We start from the raw sequence: 24,744 nt of genomic DNA on the forward strand, positions 1-24,744 counted from the left end.
AGCTTGTTGTCATTGCAGGCAATCTCAATGCTGTGGGTTACAGGGAAGACATCCTCCTCCCTCATGTGGTACCCTTCCTGCAGGCTCATCCTGACATGACCCTCCAATGCCACCAGCCATACTGGTACATACACGTTCTGTGCGTGATTTCCTGCAAGACAGGAATGTCAGTGTTCTGCCATGGCCAGCGAAGAGCCCGGATCTCAATCCCATTGAGCACGTCTGGGACCTGTTGGATCGGAGGGTAAGGGCTAGGGCCATTCCCCCCCAGAAATGTCTGGGAACTTGCAGGTGCCTTGGTAGAAGAGTGGGGTAGCATCTCACAGCAAGAACTGGTAAATCTGGTGCAGTCCATGGAGATGCACTGCAGAACTTAATGCAGCTGGTGGCCACACCAAATACTGACTGTTACTTTTGATTTTGACCCCCCCTTTGTTCAGGGACACATTGTTCATTTTCTGTTAGTCACATGTCTGTGGAACTTGTTCAGTTTATGTCTCAGCTGTTGAATATTGTTATGTTCATACAAATATTTACACATGTTAAGTTTGCTGAAAATAAACGCAGCTGACAGTGAGAGGACATTTATTTTTTTGCTGAGTTTACTACATCTATGAGTTGGTGAACTAACTGAAAGGGTGCACACAGCCACCTGGAGGGTTGTTTGGACCGGTATAAAGTCAAGGACAGTGATTTACTGCCACCTGGAGGGTTGTTTGGACCGGTATAAAGTCAAGGACAGTGATTTACTGCCACCTGGAGGGTTGTTTGGACCGGTATAAAGTCAAGGACAGTGATTTACAGCCACCTGGAGGTTTGTTTGGACCGGTATAAAGTCAAGGACAGTGATTTACTGCCACCTGGAGTTATGACATCATTCCTCACAACTATAATTAAATTGGATGATCCCTCCTGATGACCTTGTCAGATCCCTCCCGATGACCTTGTCATGCTGGAGGGTGATCCTTCATTAACCTATAGGAAGTCCCATCCTTATTGACAACATAAAAAAAAAAATTACGTTTAAACAGGCTTTTGGGCACCAGAGTCCTCTATCGAACTCTATGGTGCGTCTGTCCCTCCCCCTCAAGTCTGTCCCTCCCCCTCAAGTCTGTCCCTCCCCCTCAAGTCTGTCCCTCCCCCTCAAGTCTGTCCCTCCCCCTCAAGAAAAGCATACGGTCCATATAGAGCAGCAGTCTCGGGAAATCAGCGGTCTCACTCTCCGTATGACCTGTGACCTATGGAAGTGATTGATGGTGAAAGAGGAAGTACTCACGTGTTGAGCGTGGCGCAGAGAACCAGACACACCCCCTCTCTGCTGCGGAAGTTCTTATGTTTAAAACCAGGAAGCAACCTCTCCCACACATACTACAAATTGAGAGAGAGAAAGAGAGAGAGAGAAAGACAAAGAGAGAGAGAAGAGAAAGATATTATTTGTAACCAAGGACTGATCACCCCAATCCACAAAAGTGGGAGACAAATTTGACCCCAATAACTACCGTGGGATATGCGTCAACAGCAACCTTGGGAAAATCCACTGCATTATCATTAACAACAGACTTGAATATTTCTTAAACGAAAACGATGGTCCCGAGCAAATGTCAAATTGGCGTTTTACCAAATGACCGTACGAGGGCCTGCTTTACAAATGACCGTACGAGGGCCGGCTTTACAAATTACCATACGAGGGCCGGCTTTACAAATTACCATACGAGGGCCGGCTTTACAAATTACCATACGAGGGCCGGCTTTACAAATTACCATACGAGGGCCGGCTTTACAAATTACCATACGAGGGCCGGCTTTACAAATGACCATACGAGGGCCGGCTTTACAAATGACCGTACGAGGGCCTGCTTTACAAATTACCGTACGAGGGCCGGCTTTACAAATGACCGTACGAGGGCCGGCTTTACAAATGACCGTACGAGGGCCGGCTTTACAAATGACCGTACGAGGGCCGGCTTTACAAATGACCGTACGAGGGCCGGCTTTACAAATGACCGTACGAGGGCCGGCTTTACAAATGACCGTACGAGGGCCGGCTTTACAAATGACCGTACGAGGGCCGGCTTTACAAATGACCGTACGAGGGCCGGCTTTACAAATGACCGTACGAGGGCCGGCTTTACAAATGACCGTACGAGGGCCGGCTTTACAAATGACCGTACGAGGGCCGGCTTTACAAATGACCGTACGAGGGCCGGCTTTACAAATGACCGTACGAGGGCCTGCTTTACAAATTACCATACGAGGGCCGGCTTTACAAATGACAGTACGAGGGCCGGCTTTACAAATGACCGTACGAGGGCCTGCTTTACAAATGACCATACGAGGGCCGGCTTTACAAATGACCGTACGAGGGCCGGCTTTACAAATGACCGTACGAGGGCCGGCTTTACAAATGACCGTACGAGGGCCTGCTTTACAAATTACCATACGAGGGCCGGCTTTACAAATGACCGTACGAGGGCCGGCTTTACAAATGACCGTACGAGGGCCTGCTTTACAAATTACCATACGAGGGCCGGCTTTACAAATGACCGTACGAGGGCCTGCTTTACAAATGACCGTACGAGGGCCTGCTTTACAAATTACCATACGAGGGCCGGCTTTACAAATGACCGTACGAGGGCCGGCTTTACAAATGACCGTACGAGGGCCGGCTTTACAAATGACCGTACGAGGGCCTGCTTTACAAATTACCATACGAGGGCCGGCTTTACAAATGACCGTACGAGGGCCGGCTTTACAAATGACCGTACGAGGGCCGGCTTTACAAATGACCGTACGAGGGCCGGCTTTACAAATGACCATACGAGGGCCGGCTTTACAAATGACCGTACGAGGGCCGGCTTTACAAATTACCATACGAGGGCCGGCTTTACAAATGACCGTACGAGGGCCGGCTTTACAAATGACCGTACGAGGGCCGGCTTTACAAATGACCGTACGAGGGCCGGCTTTACAAATTACCATACGAGGGCCGGCTTTACAAATGACCGTACGAGGGCCGGCTTTACAAATGACCGTACGAGGGCCGGCTTTACAAATGACCGTACGAGGGCCGGCTTTACAAATGACCGTACGAGGGCCGGCTTTACAAATGACCGTACGAGGGCCTGCTTTACAAATTACCATACGAGGGCCGGCTTTACAAATGACCGTACGAGGGCCGGCTTTACAAATGACCGTACGAGGGCCTGCTTTACAAATTACCATACGAGGGCCGGCTTTACAAATGACCGTACGAGGGCCGGCTTTACAAATGACCGTACGAGGGCCTGCTTTACAAATTACCATACGAGGGCCGGCTTTACAAATGACCGTACGAGGGCCTGCTTTACAAATGACCATACGAGGGCCGGCTTTACAAATGACCGTACGAGGGCCGGCTTTACAAATGACCGTACGAGGGCCTGCTTTACAAATTACCATACGAGGGCCGGCTTTACAAATGACCGTACGAGGGCCGGCTTTACAAATGACCGTACGAGGGCCTGCTTTACAAATTACCATACGAGGGCCGGCTTTACAAATGACCGTACGAGGGCCGGCTTTACAAATGACCGTACGAGGGCCTGCTTTACAAATTACCATACGAGGGCCGGCTTTACAAATGACCGTACGAGGGCCTGCTTTACAAATGACCGTACGAGGGCCTGCTTTACAAATGACCATACGAGGGCCTGCTTTACAAATGACCATACGAGGGCCGGCTTTACAAATGACCATACGAGGGCCGGCTTTACAAATGACCATACGAGGGCCGGCTTTACAAATTACCATACGAGGGCCGGCTTTACAAATTACCGTACGAGGGCCGGCTTTACAAATTACCATACGAGGGCCGGCTTTACAAATGACCGTACCAGGGCCTGCTTTACAAATGACCGTACGAGGGCCGGCTTTACAAATGACCGTACGAGGGCCGGCTTTACAAATGACCGTACGAGGGCCGGCTTTACAAATGACCGTACGAGGGCCGGCTTTACAAATGACCGTACGAGGGCCGGCTTTACAAATGACCGTACGAGGGCCGGCTTTACAAATGACCGTACGAGGGCCGGCTTTACAAATGACCGTACGAGGGCCTGCTTTACAAATTACCGTACGAGGGCCGGCTTTACAAATGACCGTACGAGGGCCGGCTTTACAAATGACCGTACGAGGGCCGGCTTTACAAATGACCGTACGAGGGCCGGCTTTACAAATGACCGTACGAGGGCCGGCTTTACAAATGACCGTACGAGGCCCTGCTTTACAAATTACCATACGAGGGCCGGCTTTACAAATGACCGTACGAGGGCCGGCTTTACAAATGACCGTACGAGGGCCTGCTTTACAAATTACCATACGAGGGCCGGCTTTACAAATGACCGTACGAGGGCCTGCTTTACAAATGACCGTACGAGGGCCTGCTTTACAAATGACCATACGAGGGCCTGCTTTACAAATGACCATACGAGGGCCGGCTTTACAAATTACCATACGAGGGCCGGCTTTACAAATTACCATACGAGGGCCGGCTTTACAAATTACCGTACGAGGGCCGGCTTTACAAATTACCATACGAGGGCCGGCTTTACAAATGACCGTACGAGGGCCTGCTTTACAAATTACCATACGAGGGCCGGCTTTACAAATGACCGTATGAGGGCCGGCTTTACAAATGACCGTACGAGGGCCGGCTTTACAAATGACCGTACGAGGGCCGGCTTTACAAATGACCGTACGAGGGCCGGCTTTACAAATGACCGTACGAGGGCCGGCTTTACAAATGACCGTACGAGGGCCGGCTTTACAAATGACCGTACGAGGGCCTGCTTTACAAATTACCATACGAGGGCCAGTTTTACAAATGACCGTACGAGGGCCGGCTTTACAAATTGATGGAAAGTGGTGTTGGGGGAAGAAACATACGCCATTATAAAATCCATGTACGCAAACAACAAGTGAGCAGTTAAAATTGGCAACAACAAAAAATACACAGGGCTGTGGGGTGAGACAGGGATGCAGCTTAATCCCCACCCTCTTCAACATATATATCAACGAATTGGGGAGGGCACTAGAACAGTCTGCAGCACCAGTCCTCACCCTACAAGAATCTGAAGTCAAATGTCTACTGTTTGCTGACGATCTGGTGCTTCTGTCACCAACCAAGGAGGGCCTACAGCAGCACCTAGATCTTCTGCACAGATTCTGACAGACCTGGGGCCCTGACAGACCTGGGGCCCTGACAGACCTGGGGCCCTGACAGACCTGGGGCCCTGACAGACCTGGGGCCCTGACAGACCTGGGGCCCTGACAGTGAATATCAGTAAGACAAAACGAATGGTGTTCTAAAAAAGGTCCAGTTGCCAGGATAACAAATACAAATTCTATCTATCACTGTTGCCCTAGAGCACACAAAAAACTATACATACTTTGACCTAAACATCAGCGCCACAGGTAACTTCCACAAAGCTGTGAACAATCTGAGAGACGAGGCAAGCTGGTCCTGGGGCTCTGTTCACAAACACAAACAGACCCCACAGAGCCCCAGGACAGCAACACAATTAGATGCAACCAAATCACGAGAAAACAAAAAGAGAATTACTTGACACATTGGAAAGAATTAACAAAAAAAACAGAGCAAACTAGAATGCTATTTGGCCCTAAACAGAGAATACACAGTGGCAGAATACCTGACCACTGTGACTGACCCAAACTTAAGGAAACTTAAGGAAAGACTATGTACAGACTCAGTGAGCATATCCTTGCTATTGAGAAAGGCCGCCGTAGGCAGACATGGCTCTCAAGAGAAGACAGGCTATGTGCACACTGCCCACAAAATGAGGTGGAAACTGAGCTGCACTTCCTAACCTCCTGACAAATGTATGACCATATTAGAGACACATATTTCCCTCAGATTACACAGACCCACAAAGAATTTGAAAACAAATCCAATTTTGATAAACTCCCATATCTATTGGGTGAAATAACACAGTGTGCCATCACAGCAGCAAGATTTGTGACCTGTTGGCACGAGAAAAGGGCAACCAGTGAAGAACAAACACCATTGTAAATACAACCCATATTTATGTTGATTTATTTTCCCTTTTGTTCTTTAACTATTTGCACATCGTTACAACACTGTATATTTACATAATATGACATTTGAAATGTCTTTATTCTTTTGGAACTTCTGTAATGTTTACTGTTCATTTTTTTTTTATTTCACTTTTGTTTATTATGTATTTCACTTGCTTTGGTAACGTAAACATCTGTTTCCCATGTCAATAAAGCCCTGAAAGAAAGTAAGAGACAGAGACAAGAAGTCTGTGGGAGGGAAACTGCAGGGGGCTCAGCAGATTACTGTTTATAAAGGAGGTTACAGTCTGTGGTGTGTGTGTGTGTGTGTGTGTTTGCACTGTCATTTGCAGTTCAGGTTATGTCCAGAAGAGGGAGCTGCGATCCTGATACTGTCTGTGTTAATCTAGTCAACTGTGGTGCTGCGATCCTGATACTGTCTGTGTTAATCTAGTCAACTGTGGTGCTGCGATCCTGATACTGTCTGTGTTAATCTAGTCAACTGTGGTGCTGCGATCCTGATACTGTCTGTGTTAATCTAGTCAACTGTGGTGCTGCTATCCTGATACTGTCTGTGTTAATCTAGTCAACTGTGGAGCTGCGATCCTGATACTGTCTGTGTTAATCTAGTCAACTGTGGTGCGGCGATCCTGATACTGTCTGTGTTAATCTAGTCAACTGTGGTGCTGCTATCCTGATACTGTCTGTGTTAATCTAGTCAACTGTGGTGCGGCGATCCTGATACTGTCTGTGTTAATCTAGTCAACTGTGGTGCTGCGATCCTGATACTGTCTGTGTTAATCTAGTCAACTGTGGTGCTGCGATCCTGATACTGTCTGTGTTAATCTAGTCAACTGTGGTGCTGCGATCCTGATACTGTCTGTGTTAATCTAGTCAACTGTGGAGCTGCGATCCTGATACTGTCTGTGTTAATCTAGTCAACTGTGGTGCTGCGATCCTGATACTGTCTGTGTTAATCTAGTCAACTGTGGTGCTGCGATCCTGATACTGTCTGTGTTAATCTAGTCAACTGTGGTGCTGCGATCCTGATACTGTCTGTGTTAATCTAGTCAACTGTGGTGCTGCTATCCTGATACTGTCTGTGTTAATCTAGTCAACTGTGGAGCTGCGATCCTGATACTGTCTGTGTTAATCTAGTCAACTGTGGTGCGGCGATCCTGATACTGTCTGTGTTAATCTAGTCAACTGTGGTGCTGCTATCCTGATACTGTCTGTGTTAATCTAGTCAACTGTGGTGCGGCGATCCTGATACTGTCTGTGTTAATCTAGTCAACTGTGGTGCTGCTATCCTGATACTGTCTGTGTTAATCTAGTCAACTGTGGTGCGGCGATCCTGATACTGTCTGTGTTAATCTAGTCAACTGTGGTGCTGCTATCCTGATACTGTCTGTGTTAATCTAGTCAACTGTGGAGCTGCGATCCTGATACTGTCTGTGTTAATCTAGTCAACTGTGGAGCTGCGATCCTGATACTGTCTGTGTTAATCTAGTCAACTGTGGTGCGGCGATCCTGATACTGTCTGTGTTAATCTAGTCAACTGTGGTGCTGCAATCCTGATACTGTCTGTGTTAATCTAGTCAACTGTGGAGCTGCGATCCTGATACTGTCTGTGTTAATCTAGTCAACTGTGGTGCTGCTATCCTGATACTGTCTGTGTTAATCTAGTCAACTGTGGTGCGGCGATCCTGATACTGTCTGTGTTAATCTAGTCAACTGTGGTGCTGCGATCCTGATACTGTCTGTGTTAATCTAGTCAACTGTGGTGCTGCTATCCTGATACTGTCTGTGTTAATCTAGTCAACTGTGGTGTTGCGATCCTGATACTGTCTGTGTTAATCTAGTCAACTGTGGAGCTGCGATCCTGATACTGTCTGTGTTAATCTAGTCAACTGTGGTGCTGCGATCCTGATACTGTCTGTGTTAATCTAGTCAACTGTGGTGCTGCTATCCTGATACTGTCTGTGTTAATCTAGTCAACTGTGGTGCTGCGATCCTGATACTGTCTGTGTTAATCTAGTCAACTGTGGTGCTGCTATCCTGATACTGTCTGTGTTAATCTAGTCAACTGTGGTGCTGCGATCCTGATACTGTCTGTGTTAATCTAGTCAACTGTGGTGCTGCTATCCTGATACTGTCTGTGTTAATCTAGTCAACTGTGGTGCTGCGATCCTGATACTGTCTGTGTTAATCTAGTCAACTGTGGAGCTGCGATCCTGATACTGTCTGTGTTAATCTAGTCAACTGTGGAGCTGCGATCCTGATACTGTCTGTGTTAATCTAGTCAACTGTGGTGCTGCTATCCTGATACTGTCTGTGTTAATCTAGTCAACTGTGGTGCTGCTATCCTGATACTGTCTGTGTTAATCTAGTCAACTGTGGTGCTGCTATCCTGATACTGTCTGTGTTAATCTAGTCAACTGTGGTGCGGCGATCCTGATACTGTCTGTGTTAATCTAGTCAACTGTGGTGCTGCTATCCTGATACTGTCTGTGTTAATCTAGTCAACTGTGGTGCGGCGATCCTGATACTGTCTGTGTTAATCTAGTCAACTGTGGAGCTGCGATCCTGATACTGTCTGTGTTAATCTAGTCAACTGTGGTGCTGCTATCCTGATACTGTCTGTGTTAATCTAGTCAACTGTGGTGCGGCGATCCTGATACTGTCTGTGTTAATCTAGTCAACTGTGGTGCTGCGATCCTGATACTGTCTGTGTTAATCTAGTCAACTGTGGTGCTGCTATCCTGATACTGTCTGTGTTAATCTAGTCAACTGTGGTGTTGCGATCCTGATACTGTCTGTGTTAATCTAGTCAACTGTGGAGCTGCGATCCTGATACTGTCTGTGTTAATCTAGTCAACTGTGGTGCTGCGATCCTGATACTGTCTGTGTTAATCTAGTCAACTGTGGTGCTGCTATCCTGATACTGTCTGTGTTAATCTAGTCAACTGTGGTGCTGCGATCCTGATACTGTCTGTGTTAATCTAGTCAACTGTGGTGCTGCTATCCTGATACTGTCTGTGTTAATCTAGTCAACTGTGGTGCTGCGATCCTGATACTGTCTGTGTTAATCTAGTCAACTGTGGTGCTGCTATCCTGATACTGTCTGTGTTAATCTAGTCAACTGTGGTGCTGCGATCCTGATACTGTCTGTGTTAATCTAGTCAACTGTGGAGCTGCGATCCTGATACTGTCTGTGTTAATCTAGTCAACTGTGGAGCTGCGATCCTGATACTGTCTGTGTTAATCTAGTCAACTGTGGTGCTGCTATCCTGATACTGTCTGTGTTAATCTAGTCAACTGTGGTGCTGCTATCCTGATACTGTCTGTGTTAATCTAGTCAACTGTGGTGCTGCTATCCTGATACTGTCTGTGTTAATCTAGTCAACTGTGGTGCTGCTATCCTGATACTGTCTGTGTTAATCTAGTCAACTGTGGTGAATGATGGATTACTGATAGGAGGTAGAGCCTGGGGGGTTTGGATGCTCTCTCTGAGGTGAGTTTCTCACAGTTCTATTCCTCAACTCCCTTACCCAGCATGCACAGCTGGGGAAATATCCTCATGACATTACAGCCAGTTTGTTGTAATCTGGTTATAATGTCACATGATCAGGCTGTGAGGACGTCACCTCGCCCAGTTCTGTTAGCAGATCTATAAGCAGCAGAGGCAGTCCTCCAGGTCTGAGACTGTATATACTAGTCCTGGACTACAGGAAGAGGCAGGATCTAGCTCAACATGGGTGAGGCAGTGTGTGTGTGTTTGTGAGAGAGTATGACGTACGTGCCATGCATGTGTGTGTGTGTGTGTGTGTGTGTGTGTGTGTGGTGTGTGTGTATCTCACTCAACACACACATACGCTCACAAACACAGAAACACACACACACGCAGTGGATCAGTGGATGGTCAGGCCCTGGCTGGCTGGCTCTGTGTGTGTGTGTGTGTGTGTGTGCCTGTGTGTGTGCGCGTGTCTGTCTGTCTGTCTGTCTGTGTGTGTGTGTGTCTCTCACCATAGGCGACGCGGTCACTCCCATACAGCGGAGGATAAGATTCTGACTCTGTTCTCTGACCTGGTCCTTACTGTCCCCCAACCTGTCCACGAGGGCTGGGACCACTGTAGAAGGGAGGGGACACACACGTTAGAATAGTTGACTTGGATCCATAATGAAACGCTGGTAGTAGAGAGGTCACCGGACCTAGACGGTGGGGCAAACGGAGTTCACACAGACGTCTTGGTAACAGACAAGAGTTTACTTCGTTAGGAGGCACTAGTATCTCTGCTACGGTTTTAAGTAATCCTCCGATTTCCCCTTCGAACCACACACACACACACACACACCGAGGGCGAGGAAGGTTGCAGTAGGATGACATCACCCTGTCACTCCCCAGCTGATGTTTTCAGGGAGGAATGCATGTGTGTGTGTGTGTGGAGGGGAGGGGGGGGGGGGGGGGGGGGATTGGGTTGTTGCTACCACAACAGCTGGTTTCCTAGGCAACAGGGACAATAGAGGTCCAACACACAGCGACAGGGGGCATTGTAGCAGAGACACACGTCATCATCAAACACAGACATGTGAATGTGTGAGGTCATTGTGGTGTTCCCCCTCTTCAGAAAACAGCTGTTTCAATTCCTCCCGGACAAACCCTCTCGCAGAACAAGATGGCCTCAGAAAATCATCAACAACAGATGGGAGAGAAGAACAGTAACACACACACACACACACACACACACACACAGAGCGAGTGAGGAGAGTCAATTATGTGTAGATCAAGAATGACACTCATTAATCACTATGATCTCATCTCCTCCTCCTCTGTGTCGACAGAGAAACTAGAGGAGAGGAGTGGAGAAGTGGAGAGGAGAAGTGGAGAGGCAAGGAGAAGTGGAGAAGGGTGGAGAAGTGGAGAGGAGAAGTGGAGAGGCAAGGAGAAGTGGAGAAGGGTGGAGAAGTGGAGAGGCGAGGAGAAGTGGAGAAGGGTGGAGAAGTGGAGAGGCGAGGAGGGGTGGAGAAGTGGAGTGGAGAGGCGGAGTGGAGAAGGGTGGAGAAGGAGAGGCGAGGCGGAGTGGAGAAGGGTGGAGAAGTGGAGAGGCAAGGAGAAGTGGAGAAGGGTGGAGAAGTGGAGTGGAGAGGCGAGGAGAAGTGGAGAGGCGAGGAGAAGTGGAGAAGGGTGGAGAAGTGGAGAGGCAAGGAGAAGTGGAGAAGGGTGGAGAAGTGGAGTGGAGAGGCGGAGTGGAGAAGAGTGGAGAAGGAGAGGCGAGGCGGAGTGGAGAGGTGGAGAGGCGGAGTGGAGAGGAGAAGTGGAGAGGCGGAGTGGAGTGGAGAGTGGAGTGGAGAGGTGGAGTGGAGAGGTGGAGTGGAGAGGAGAGGCGGAGTGGAGAGGCGGAGTGGAGAGGCGGAGTGGAGAGGCGGAGTGGAGAGGCGGAGTGGAGAGGGGTGGAGAGGCGGAGTGGAGAAGGGTGGAGAGGCGGAGTGGAGAAGGGTGGAGAGGCGAGGAGAAGTGGAGAAGGGTGGAGAAGTGGAGTGGAGAGGCGGAGTGGAGAGGTGGAGTGGAGTGGAGAAGTGGAGTGACAGAGTGGAGAGGCGGAGTGGAGAGGCGGAGTGGAGAAGTAGAGAAGTGGAGAGGAGAAGTGGAGTGACAGAGTGGAGAAGTGGAGTGGAGAGGCGAAGTAGAGTGGAGAAGTGGAGAGTTTTCAGACAGTTGGATTCAGGCGATGTCACAGACTGTTTGTTTCCCTTTGGAATCCGACAGAAGGTCTCCTCCTAGAGCTGTACTGTAGGGAGGGGCGTGTGTGTGTGTCTCTCTCAAGGGCCAGCCTGGGTGAGTATGACAACTGGTGACACCTGCAGCAGTAGTCTGACAGGACAAGTACAACACACACCAAAAGGCAGACAGGAGCAGCCAATGAGGGCAGTAGGGGAATGTGGTTAAGGGGTTAGATGGGATAGTCCTACAGTTAGCCAGACTATTTGCAGCCTGATTACAGAAGAGGATGAAGAGAGAGACAGTAGCTCACCTGTTCCCAGGTATCCTCTAAAGTGTTCCCCCAGGCGATTGACGAACGCCCCGGCAATGTCTATCCCCAACAACGCCACCTATAGGGCAGAGAGAAGAGACACACTAAATACTGAGTCACTATCTCACTCACACACACCAACTCCCAACACACAGACCGTAGTAAGGCTATAGAGTTCTGTGAAGCTTAGTTTTCCTGCGTGTGTGGGAGAGATCGGGATTTGATCGCGGAGGGAGTTTTGTGTCTGGAATGCTTGTGTTGGCAGACCATGACGGAAGCAAAAATGGTTCTCTGTCCCAGGGAGAGATCCTGACTGCTGTTACTCCTATTTTAGTAAAACACAGACAGACAGGGAGACAGAGACAGAGAGACAGAGAGACAGAGAGACAGAGAGACAGAGAGACAGAGAGACAGAGAGAGAGAGAGAGAGAGAGAGAGAGAGAGAGAGAGAGAGGGACATAGAGAGAAAGAAAGAGAGAGAAAGAGAGAAAAAGAGGGGAGCCAGGTAACCCCAAACAGAGAGAGAGAGGGAGAGAGAAGCCAGGTAACATCAAACAGAGAGAGATAGAGAGAGAGAGAGAGAAAGAGGAGCCAGGTAACCCCAAAGAGAGAGAGAGAGAGAGAGAGAAAGAGAGAGAAAGAGAGAGGGAGAGAGAGAGAGACAGAGAGAAAGAAAGAGAGAGAAAGAGAGGGGAGCCAGGTAACCCCAAACAGAGAGTGAGAGGGGAGCCAGGTAACCCCAAACAGAGAGAGAGAGAGAAAGGGAGAGAAAGAGAGAGAGAGAGAGAGAGAGAGAGAGAGAGAGAGAGAGAGAGAGAGAGAGAGAGAGAGAGAGAGGGAGGGGGGGGGAGCCAGGTAACCCCAAACAGAGAGAGAGGGGAGCCAGGTAACCCCAAACAGAGAGAGAGAGAGAGGGGAGCCAGGTAACCCCAAACAGAGAGAGAGAGAGAGGTCTGGGGTCCGCTCACCAACCAAGACATCACAAAATGGGACGAACACCAAATTGAGAGACTGCATGGAGAATTCTGCAAAAAATATCCTCTGTGTACAGCTTAGAACACCAAATAATGCATGCAGAGCAGAATTAGGCCGATACCCACTAATTATCAAAATCCAGAAAATAACCGTTCAATTCTACAAACCACCTAAAAGGAAGCGATTCCCAAACCTTCCATAACAAAGCCATCCCCTACAGAGAGATGAACCTGGAGAAGAGTCCCCTAAGCAAGCTGGTCCTGGGGCTCTGTTCACAAACACAAACAGACCCCACAGAGCCCCAGGACAGCAACACAATTAGACCCAAACAAATCATGAGAAAACAAAAAGATAATTATTTCCAATGTGTCAAATAATTAACAGAGCAAACTAGAATGCTATTTGGTCCTAAACAGAGAGTACACAGTGGCAGAAGACCTGACCAGTGTGACTGACCTAAACTTAAGGAAAGCTTTGACTATGTACAGACTCAGTGGGCATAGCCTTGCTATTGAGAAAGGACGCCATAGCCTATCTTCTCTTGAGAGCCAGGTCTGCCTATGTCCACACTGACCACAAAATGAGGTGGAAACTGAGCTGCACTTCCTAACCTCCTGCCAAATGTATGACCATATTAGAGACACATATTTTCCTCAGATTACACAGAATTTGAAAACAAACCCAATTTTGATAAATTGAGGGGGAGAGGGGGAGCAGAGAGGGACCATATGTCCACTCAGGTATTCTCAGGCCCCTCTGATACTAGTACACTATAAACACACATCGACTGTCAGACATGTAGTCTAGCTAAGAGTGACTTTGCAGAATCACGAGATAAAGATGACTTAGCATCTTTACCAAAACTGCCTGGTCAGTTCGTCCGTCCATCTATTCATCCATCCATTCAAACTGCCTGGTCAACTATCAGTCCAGCCAGCCAGCCATTCAAACTGCCTGGTCAACTATCAGTCCAGCCAGCCATTCAAACTGCCTGGTCAATCCATCCATCCATACTGCCTGGTCAACTGTCATTCCATCCATCCATCCAAACTGCATGGCCAACTGTCAGTCCATCCATCCATCCATCCATACTGTCATTCCATCCATCCATCCATACTGCCTGGTCAACTGTCATTCCATCCATCCATCCATACTGTCATTCCATCCATCCAGCCATCCATCCATACTGCCTGGTCAACTGTCATTCCATCCATCCATCCATCCATACTGTCATTCCATCCATCCATCCATACTGCCTGGTCAACTGTCATTCCATCCATCCATCCATACTGCCTGGTCAACTGTCATTCCATCCATCCATCCATACTGTCATTCCATCCATCCATCCATACTGCCTGGTCAACTGTCATTCCATCCATCCATCCATACTGCCAGGTCAACTGTCATTCCATCCATCCATCCATCCTGTCATTCCATCCATCCATCCATACTGCCTGGTCAACTGTCATTCCATCCATCCATCCATCCATCCATCCATCCATCCATACTGTCATTCCATCCATCCATCCATACTGCCTGGTCAACTGTCATTCCATCCATCCATCCATCCTGCCTGGTCAACTGTCATTCCATCCATCCATCCATCCATACTGCCTGGCCAACTGTCATTCCATCCATCCATCCATCCATACTGTCATTCCATCCACCCATCCATACTGTCATTCCATCCATCCATCCATCCATCCATCCATCCATCCATCCTGCCTGGTCAACTGTCATTCCATCCATCCATCCATCCTGCCTGGTCAACTGTCAGTCCATCCATCCATCCAAACTGCCTGGTCAACTGTCAGTCCATCCATCCATCCATCCATCCATCCATCCATCCATCCTGCCTGGTCAACTGTCAGTCCATTCATTCATCCATCCATCCATCCTGCCTGGTCAACTGTCAGTCCATTCATCCTGACTGGTCAACTGTCAGTCCATCCATCCATCCATCCAAACTGCCTGGTCAACTGTCAGTCCATCCATCCATCCATCCATCCATCCTGCCTGGTCAACTGTCAGTCCATTCATCCTGACTGGTCAACTGTCAGTCCATCCATCCATCCAAACTGCCTGGTCAACTGTCAGTCCATCCATCCATCCATCCATACTGCCTGGTCAACTGTCATTCTATCCATCCATCCATCCTGCCTGGTCAACTATCCATCCATCCATCCATCCATCCATCCTGCCTGGTCAACTGTCATTCCATCCATCCATCCATCCTGCCTGGTCAACTGTCAGTCCATCCATCCATCCAAACTGCCTGGTCAACTGTCAGTCCATCTATCCATCCATCCATCCATCCTGCCTGGTCAACTGTCAGTCCATACATTCATTCATCCATCCATCCATCCATCCATCCGTCCATCCTGCCTGGTCAACTGTCAGTCCATTCATCCATCCATACTGTCATTCCATCCATCCATCCATCCATCCATACTGCCTGGTCAACTGTCATTCCATCCATCCATCCAAACTGCATGGCCAACTGTCAGTCCATCCATCCATCCATCCATACTGTCATTCCATCCATCCATCCATACTGTCATTCCATCCATCCATCCATACTGCCTGGTCAACTGTCATTCCATCCATCCATCCATACTGTCATTCCATCCATCCAGCCATCCATCCATACTGCCTGGTCAACTGTCATTCCATCCATCCATCCATCCATCCATACTGTCATTCCATCCATCCATCCATACTGCCTGGTCAACTGTCATTCCATCCATCCATCCATACTGCCTGGTCAACTGTCATTCCATCTATCCATCCATACTGTCATTCCATCCATCCATCCATACTGCCTGGTCAACTGTCATTCCATCCATCCATCCATACTGCCTGGCCAACTGTCATTCCATCCATCCATCCATACTGCCTGGTCAACTGTCATTCCATCCATCCATCCTGCCTGGTCAACTGTCATTCCATCCATCCATCCATACTGCCAGGTCAACTGTCATTCCATCAATCCATCCATCCTGTCATTCCATCCATCCATCCATCCATACTGCCTGGTCAACTGTCATTCCATCCATCCATCCATACTGTCATTCCATCCATCCATCCATACTGCCTGGTCAACTGTCATTCCATCCATCCATCCATCCTGCCTGGTCAACTGTCATTCCATCCATCCATCCATCCATACTGCCTGGTCAACTGTCATTCCATCCATCCATCCATCCATCCATACTGTCATTCCATCCACCCATCCATACTGTCATTCCATCCATCCATCCTGCCTGGTCAACTGTCAGTCCATCCATCCATCCATCCTGCCTGGTCAACTGTCAGTCCATCCATCCATCCAAACTGCCTGGTCAACTGTCAGTCCATCCATCCATCCATCCATCCATCCTGCCTGGTCAACTGTCAGTCCATTCATCCATCCATCCATCCTGCCTGGTCAACTGTCAGTCCATTCATCCATCCATCCATCCTGCCTGGTCAACTGTCAGTCCATCCATCCATCCATCCAAACTGCCTGGTCAACTGTCAGTCCATCCATCCATCCATCCATCCATCCATCCTGCCTGGTCAACTGTCAGTCCATTCATCCTGACTGGTCAACTGTCAGTCCATCCATCCATCCAAACTGCCTGGTCAACTGTCAGTCCATCCATCCATCCATCCATACTGCCTGGTCAACTGTCATTCTATCCATCCATCCATCCATCCTGCCTGGTCAACTATCCATCCATCCATCCATCCATCCATCCTGCCTGGTCAACTGTCATTCCATCCATCCTGCCTGGTCAACTGTCAGTCCATCCATCCATCCAAACTGCCTGGTCAACTGTCAGTCCATCCATCCATCCATCCATGCATCCATCCATCCATCCATCCTGCCTGGTCAACAGTCAGTCCATTCATTCATTCATCCATCCATCCATCCATCCTGCCTGGTCAACTGTCAGTCCATTCATCCATCCATCCATCCATCCATCCATCCATCCATACTGCCTGGTCAACTGTCATTCCATCCATCCATCCATACTGTCATTCCATCCATCCATCCATCCATCCATACTGCCTGGTCAACTGTCATTCCATCCATCCATCCATCCATACTGCCTGGTCAACTGTCATTCCATCCATCCATCCATCCATCCATCCATTCATCCATACTGTCATTCCATCCATCCATTCATACTGCCTGGTCAACTGTCATTCCATCCATCCATCCATCCATCCATCCATCCTGCCTGGTCAACTGTCATTCCATCCATCCATCCATACTGCCTGGCCAACTGTCATTCCATCCATCCATCCATACTGTCATTCCATCCATCCATCCATCCAGTCATTCCATCCATCCATCCATCCATCCTGCCTGGTCAACTGTCAGTCCATCCATCCATCCATCCATCCATACTGCCTGGTCAACTGTCATTCTATCCATCCATCCATCCTGCCTGGTCAACTATCCATCCATCCATCCATCCATCCATCCTTCTTGGTCAACTGTCATTCCATCCATCCATCCATCCTGCCCGGTCAACTGTCAGTCCATCCATCCATCCATCCAAACTGCCTGGTCAACTGTCAGTCCATCCATCCATCCATCCATCCATCCATCCATCCATCCATCCATCCTGCCTGGTCAACTGTCAGTCCATTCATTCATTCATCCATCCATCCATCCATCCATCCTGCCTGGTCAACTGTCAGTCCATTCATCCATCCATACTGTCATTCCATCCATCCATCCATCCATACTGCCTGGTCAACTGTCATTCCATCCATCCATCCATACTGTCATTCCATCCATCCATCCATCCATCCTGCCTGGCCAACTGTCATTCCATCCATCCATCCATCCATCCTGCCTGGTCAACTGTCATTCCATCCATCCATCCATACTGTCATTCCATCCATCCATCCATCCAGTCATTCCATCCATCCATCCATCCATCCTGCCTGGTCAACTGTCAGTCCATCCATCCATCCATACTGTCATTCCATCCATCCATCCATCCAGTCATTCCATCCATCCATCCATCCATCCTGCCTGGTCAACTGTCAGTCCATCCATCCATCCATCCATCCATACTGCCTGGTCAACTGTCATTCTATCCATCCATCCATCCTGCCTGGTCAACTATCCATCCATCCATCCATCCATCCATCCTTCCTGGTCAACTGTCATTCCATCCATCCATCCATCCTGCCCGGTCAACTGTCAGTCCATCCATCCATCCATCCAAACTGCCTGGTCAACTGTCAGTCCATCCATCCATCCATCCATCCATCCATCCATCCATCCATCCATCCATCCTGCCTGGTCAACTGTCAGTCCATTCATTCATTCATCCATCCATCCATCCATCCATCCTGCCTGGTCAACTGTCAGTCCATTCATCCATCCATACTGTCATTCCATCCATCCATCCATCCATCCTGCCTGGTCAACTGTCATTCCATCCATCCATCCATACTGTCATTCCATCCATCCATCCATCCATCCTGCCTGGCCAACTGTCATTCCATCCATCCATCCATACTGTCATTCCATCCATCCATCCATACTGTCATTCCATCCATCCATCCATCCATCCATCCATCCTGCCTGGTCAACTGTCAGTCCATCCATCCATCCATCCATCCTGCCTGGTCAACTGTCATTCCATCCATCCATCCATCCTGCCTGGTCAACTGTCAGTCCATCCATCCATCCAAACTGCCTGGTCAACTGTCAGTCAATCCATCCATCCATCCATCCATCCTGCCTGGTCAACTGTCAGTCCATTCATCCATCCTGCCTGGTCAACTGTCAGTCCATCCATCCATCCAAACTGCCTGGTCAACTGTCAGTCCATCCATCCATCCATCCATCCTGCCTGGTCAACTGTCAGTCCATTCATCCATCCATCCATCCTGCCTGGTCAACTGTCAGTCTATCCATCCATCCAAACTGCCAGTCCATCCATACATCCATCCATACTGCCTGGTCAACTGTCATTCTATCCATCCATCCATCCTGCCTGGTCAACTGTCAGTCCATTCATCCATCCATCCTGCCTGGTCAACTGTCAGTCCATTCATCCATCCATCCATCCTGCCTGGTCAACTGTCAGTCCATCCATCCATCCATCCATCCATACCAGAGGAAGGGGTTGGGACCATGTCTAAGACCTGAAGACTTACCAAGCTAAGGCTTTGGTTCAGAGGGGTAGGTTTAGTAAATCACAAACATCTGCAGCTCTAAAACATTCAGAGAATGAAAAGAAAAGGCATTGTGCAATATTACAGTGGCTGCTGTGGAGCGCGAGTGCTCCTGTGTGGTGCATGTGAACTGGGCGTACTGCTATGTGAATGAGCATGGGGTGAATCTCTGCTGCAGAGAGAGAGAGAGCGAGCGAGAGGCTAGTGGCAAGTCCTCAGTTCTGGGAGATTCCAGGATGACATTGACATAGGAATTGTTATTCTCCAATCACATGTGAAGGCACAGTAAGTTGATTGTATTTCTTGTCAACGAGTGTCATGGTGTGCTGGTTCATTGTGGAGAACACCTATGAGCTTGTCATCATGTGTCCTCTTCCATACTAGGGCTGTGACAGTGTTGGAAGTTACTCTAACTGGCCAGGCAGGTCACAATTCTGTTGGTTCACTTGTTTACATGGATATGATTCTTAATTATTATTATTATTATTTGTTTACTTAAGCCATTACACAGTTAATATCATGGCATTATGATTGTTTAGGGTTGTTACTTATAAATCTTAAAATAAAAAAAATAAAATGAAGAAATGCCAAGTTGGAGAGGATCTGTCCCATCTTCGTATCGACGACGACAACAACGGAGTCCAAAAACAGATATGTGCCTAACTTGTCCTAGACTGTAAAAATGTTTTCACACTGATCCGGTTTCGACGCACAAAACCATTCAAACGATGTCAGATGGGGTTTTTCTCTCACTTCCCACTGAATATTCGCATAACGTTCCAAACATTGCTGATTCGATGGCGGTGACATTGACACATTTTCTTCAAAAGAGAGGATGCCGTAACGAAATAACTAATATAGCCTAAGCTACGGAAAAACAGGCTTTTTACCAGACTAAATCGTGACAGACGCGTTTGATTCTTATTAAGAGAGAGTCCAGTCAGGAAACTTTCTTCCATATAAAGATATAACGTTAGCCATGGAGAACAGCAAATGTGTTGCTAGTGCTCTCAACAACATTGCTGCCCTGAATTTCAAGCGCTATTGACAAAGGTCAGTCGGGGGGGGGGGAAATAGTGATTGACTACTTTTAGGACGACGATCGTACCATGCTGGCGCTCTCCAGTGCTGAAAATGAATCAGACGATGTGAACCAGAGTGACTTGACACAACGGGCCAGGCAAGCTGCACAAACAAAAACGGAAACGACACAGGACGTCTTATTTAATGAAAGGGGTTGCAGTCTGCCGTGAAGCGCTCAACGTAAGAGTCTAGCTACAGTTTCAGATATTATACGTTTCTAATTTTGTCAGAAAGTTGTTAGGATTATGGTTCATGGTTTAGCTAGCATGTCTAAACAAAAGACTTCACCTCGCCAGATGATAAATTACCCCTTAAGTTAACCAGGTGTGTCTGACGGTGACGAAAGCCATCTATTGTATAATATCACCAATAATACTTGTACCTGGAATGTGTCTTTCAGCAGCAGTAGAACACACCTGTCTCTCCTCCACCAGTCATACAAGGAGAATGGACTAATGCCTCCAATCAGAAAGACCTGTAGAACACACCTGTCTCTCCTCCACCAGTCATACAAGGAGAATGGACTAATGTCTCCAATCAGAAATACCTGTAGAACACACCTGACTCTCCTCCACCAGGCATATAAGGAGAATGGACTAATGCCTCCAATCAGAAAGACCTGTAGAAGACACCTGACTCTCCTCCACCAGTCATACAAGGAGAATGGACTAATGCCTCCAATCAGAAAGACCTGTAGAACACACCTGACTCTCCTCCACCAGTCATATAAGGAGAATGGACTAATGCCTCCAATCAGAAAGACCTGTAGAACACACCTGACTCTCCTCCACCAGTCATACAAGGAGAATGGACTAATGTCTCCAATCAGAAAGACCTGTAGAACACACCTGACTCTCCTCCACCAGTCATATAAGGAGAATGGTCTAATGCCTCCAATCAGAAAGACCTGTAGAACACACCTGACTCTCCTCCACCAGTCATACAAGGAGAATGGTCTAATGCCTCCAATCAGAAAGACCTGTAGAACACACCTGACTCTCCTCCACCAGTCATACAAGGAGAATGGACTAATGCCTCCAATCAGAAAGACCTGTAGAACACACCTGACTCTCCTCCACCAGTCATACAAGGAGAATGGTCTAATGCCTCCAATCAGAAAGACCCGTAGAACACACCTGTCTCTCCTCCACCAGGCATATAAGGAGAATGGACTAATGCCTCCAATCAGAAAGACCTGTAGAACACACCTGACTCTCCTCCACCAGGCATATAAGGAGAATGGACTAATGCCTCCAATCAGAAAGACCTGTAGAACACACCTGACTCTCCTCCACCAGGCATATAAGGAGAATGGTCTAATGCCTCCAATCAGAAAGACCTGTAGAACACACCTGACTCTCCTCCACCAGTCATACAAGGAGAATGGACTAATGTCTCCCATCAAAAAGAGAACTGGCTAAAGCAAGCATTTGCTCAGAGTGAGCGGTCTGTGTACCAGAAGATGGTTGCTGACTGCAAGACCACCTGTCAAGACCTGTAGTTGTCTCTGGGGGACACCTACTGAACCAGCAAGCAAAGACATCAGGATACATTACAGCTTTGACTTTACTCAACAAGTACGCAACATGTCCTCCTTTATACGGATTAAGGACATAGATGGCTAGATAAAGACAAAATATATCATTTATGGGATGCAGGCAAATGCCTTTCACTGAGCTGTGTAAAGAACTAGTAAAATAAAGGTTAAATAAAATAAGGACTGACAGGGGTGAAAATGTATTTATCTTAGTGTTAGGATGTTGTTAGCAGGTGCACTATCCATCTGACCCTATGTAGCCAGGTCCCATCTACTATCCATCTGACCCTATGTAGCCAGGTCCCATCTACTATCCATCTGACCCTATGTAGCCAGGTCCCATCTATTATCCATCTGACCCTATGTAGCCAGGTCTCATCTACTATCCTTCTGACCCTATGTAGCCAGGTCCCATCTACTATCCTTCTGACCTAGGTCCCATCTACTATCCTTCTGACCCTATGTAGCCAGGTCCATCTACTATCCATCTGACCCTATGTAGCCAGGTCCCATCTACTATCCTTCTGACCCTATGTAGCCAGGTCCCATCTACTATCCATCTGACCCTATGTAGCCAGGTCCCATCTACTATCCATCTGACCCTATGTAGCCAGGTCCCATCTACTATCCATCTGACCCTATGTAGCCAGGTCCCATCTATTATCCATCTGACCCTATGTAGCCAGGTCTCATCTACTATCCTTCTGACCCTATGTAGCCAGGTCCCATCTACTATCCTTCTGACCTAGGTCCCATCTACTATCCTTCTGACCCTATGTAGCCAGGTCCATCTACTATCCATCTGACCCTATGTAGCCAGGTCCCATCTACTATCCATCTGACCCTATGTAGCCAGGTCCCATCTACTATCCATCTGACCCTATGTAGCCAGGTCCCATCTACTATCCATCTGACCCTATGTAGCCAGGTCCCATCTATTATCCATCTGACCCTATGTAGCCAGGTCTCATCTACTATCCTTCTGACCTAGGTCCCATCTACTATCCTTCTGACCCTATGTAGCCAGGTCCATCTACTATCCATCTGACCCTATGTAGCCAGGTCCCATCTACTATCCTTCTGACCCTATGTAGCCAGGTCCCATCTACTATCCTTCTGACCCTATGTAGCCAGGTCCCATCTACTATCCTTCTGACCCTATGTAGCCAGGTCCCATCTAATATCCTCCTGACCCTATGTAGCCAGGTCCCATCTAATATCCTCCCGACCCTATGTAGCCAGGTCCCATCTACTATCCTTCTGACCCTATGTAGCCAGGTCCCATCTACTATCCTTCTGACCCTATGTAGCCAGGTCCCATCTACTATCCTTCTGACCCTATGTAGCCAGGTCTCATCTACTATCCTTCTGACCCTATGTAGCCAGGTCCCATCTACTATCCTTCTGACCCTATGTAGCCAGGTCCCATCTACTATCCTTCTGACCCTATGTAGCCAGGTCCCATCTACTATCCTTCAGACCCTATGTAGCCAGGTCCCATCTACCTTTTAACTCATCGCAAGTGTGGCTTGTTTGGTGTCTGCTGTGAAGGAATACCACAACAAGTCAACTACTTGATTGATGAAGGCATGTCGATTAATCGATATTGGGGAAACACGTGTGGCCTTGAAATGTGACAACTGCAGTGGCCAAAACAAGTCTGTGCTCTGGTATTGTGCCTGGTGGACAAGCTCCACCACAGTCTTGACCTTCACTGATCACAGGTCACACCAAGTTTGCCACCGACTGGTGCTTCGGCCTCATCAAGCAGAGCTTCAGAAAGACCAGAGTGAACACTTTGTCTGAGATTGCTGCTGTTGTGAAGGACAGCACTGTGACAGGGGTCAGCATCTCACAGCTGGTTGGACTGGACAATGGTTCGGTGCTGGTGGAAAGATATGGCTGGTACTTCAGGCCGCTGCCACAGATCAGACAGTACCAGCACTTCAGATGAATGTCATGTTCATTGCATTGTATGAGGATATTCATCTTATCTACACTTGGGTGGTGAATTGATGTTATGCAAGGTTGTAATGTCTTCTCAATTTATTTTGTTATTTCCTGTTTTACAGCTTCGATGCTCTGGAGCCTGGTGTTGTTGTCTCTAAGTAGCGTTCAGACTCAGTCGGGACCAGGTTTCAGCTGCTGCCCACCACTGACATCCTTCCTCCCATTGATGGTCTGTCTGTACAAGCACCACCTGGACACAGCTAAACAAACTGATCTTTTTTAGAAGATCAGGGAGTTTTGCGATGTAGAGGCTATGGACATCACATGCCCTGCACCAAAATCAAGGGCAGGACAGAAACAGGCTCTCCGAATATTAGATTCCCTTGGTCATGCGTGGTTCGGACAGACCAGTTCATCATTGGGGGGGAAGACAGACCAGTTCATCATTGGGGGGGGAAGACAGACCAGTTCATCATTGGGGGGGGAAGACAGACCAGTTCATCATTGGGGGGGGAAGACAGACCAGTTCATCATTGGGGGGGGGAGACAGACCAGTTCATCATTGGGGGGGGGAGACAGACCAGTTCATCATTGGGGGGGGGGAAGACAGACCAGTTCATCATTGGGGGGGGGGAAGACAGACCAGTTCATCATTGGGGGGGGGGAAGACAGACCAGTTCATCATTGGGGGGGGGGAAGACAGACCAGTTCATCATTGGGGGGGGGGAAGACAGACCAGTTCATCATTGGGGGGGGGGAAGACAGACCAGTTCATCATTGGGGGGGAAGACAGACCAGTTCATCATTGGGGGGGAAGACAGACCAGTTCATCATTGGGGGGGAAGACAGACCAGTTCATCATTGGGGGGGAAGACAGACCAGTTCATCATTGGGGGGGAAGACAGACCA

The 24,744-nt window shown here is 48.3% G+C and overlaps 1 protein-coding gene across 35 annotated transcripts in view; it reads right to left on the minus strand.

The window, feature by feature from the left end:
- Positions 1-24,744, minus strand: part of LOC110489370 (CLIP-associating protein 2) — a 110,487-nt gene that overhangs the window by 77,257 nt on the left and 8,486 nt on the right. For all 35 annotated transcript variants that reach the window (XM_036971482.1, XM_036971483.1, XM_036971505.1 and 32 more), the window contains 3 exons: positions 12,105-12,183; positions 10,099-10,202; positions 1,277-1,368 (listed from right to left, as the gene is read on the minus strand). In XM_036971482.1, the coding sequence (XP_036827377.1) occupies positions 1,277-1,368; positions 10,099-10,202; positions 12,105-12,183 (275 nt within the window). The remainder of the gene's footprint in view (positions 1-1,276; positions 1,369-10,098; positions 10,203-12,104; positions 12,184-24,744) is intronic.

This window comes from Oncorhynchus mykiss, chromosome 32, assembly GCF_013265735.2.
Source record: "Oncorhynchus mykiss isolate Arlee chromosome 32, USDA_OmykA_1.1, whole genome shotgun sequence".
Taxonomy (NCBI): domain Eukaryota; kingdom Metazoa; phylum Chordata; class Actinopteri; order Salmoniformes; family Salmonidae; genus Oncorhynchus; species Oncorhynchus mykiss.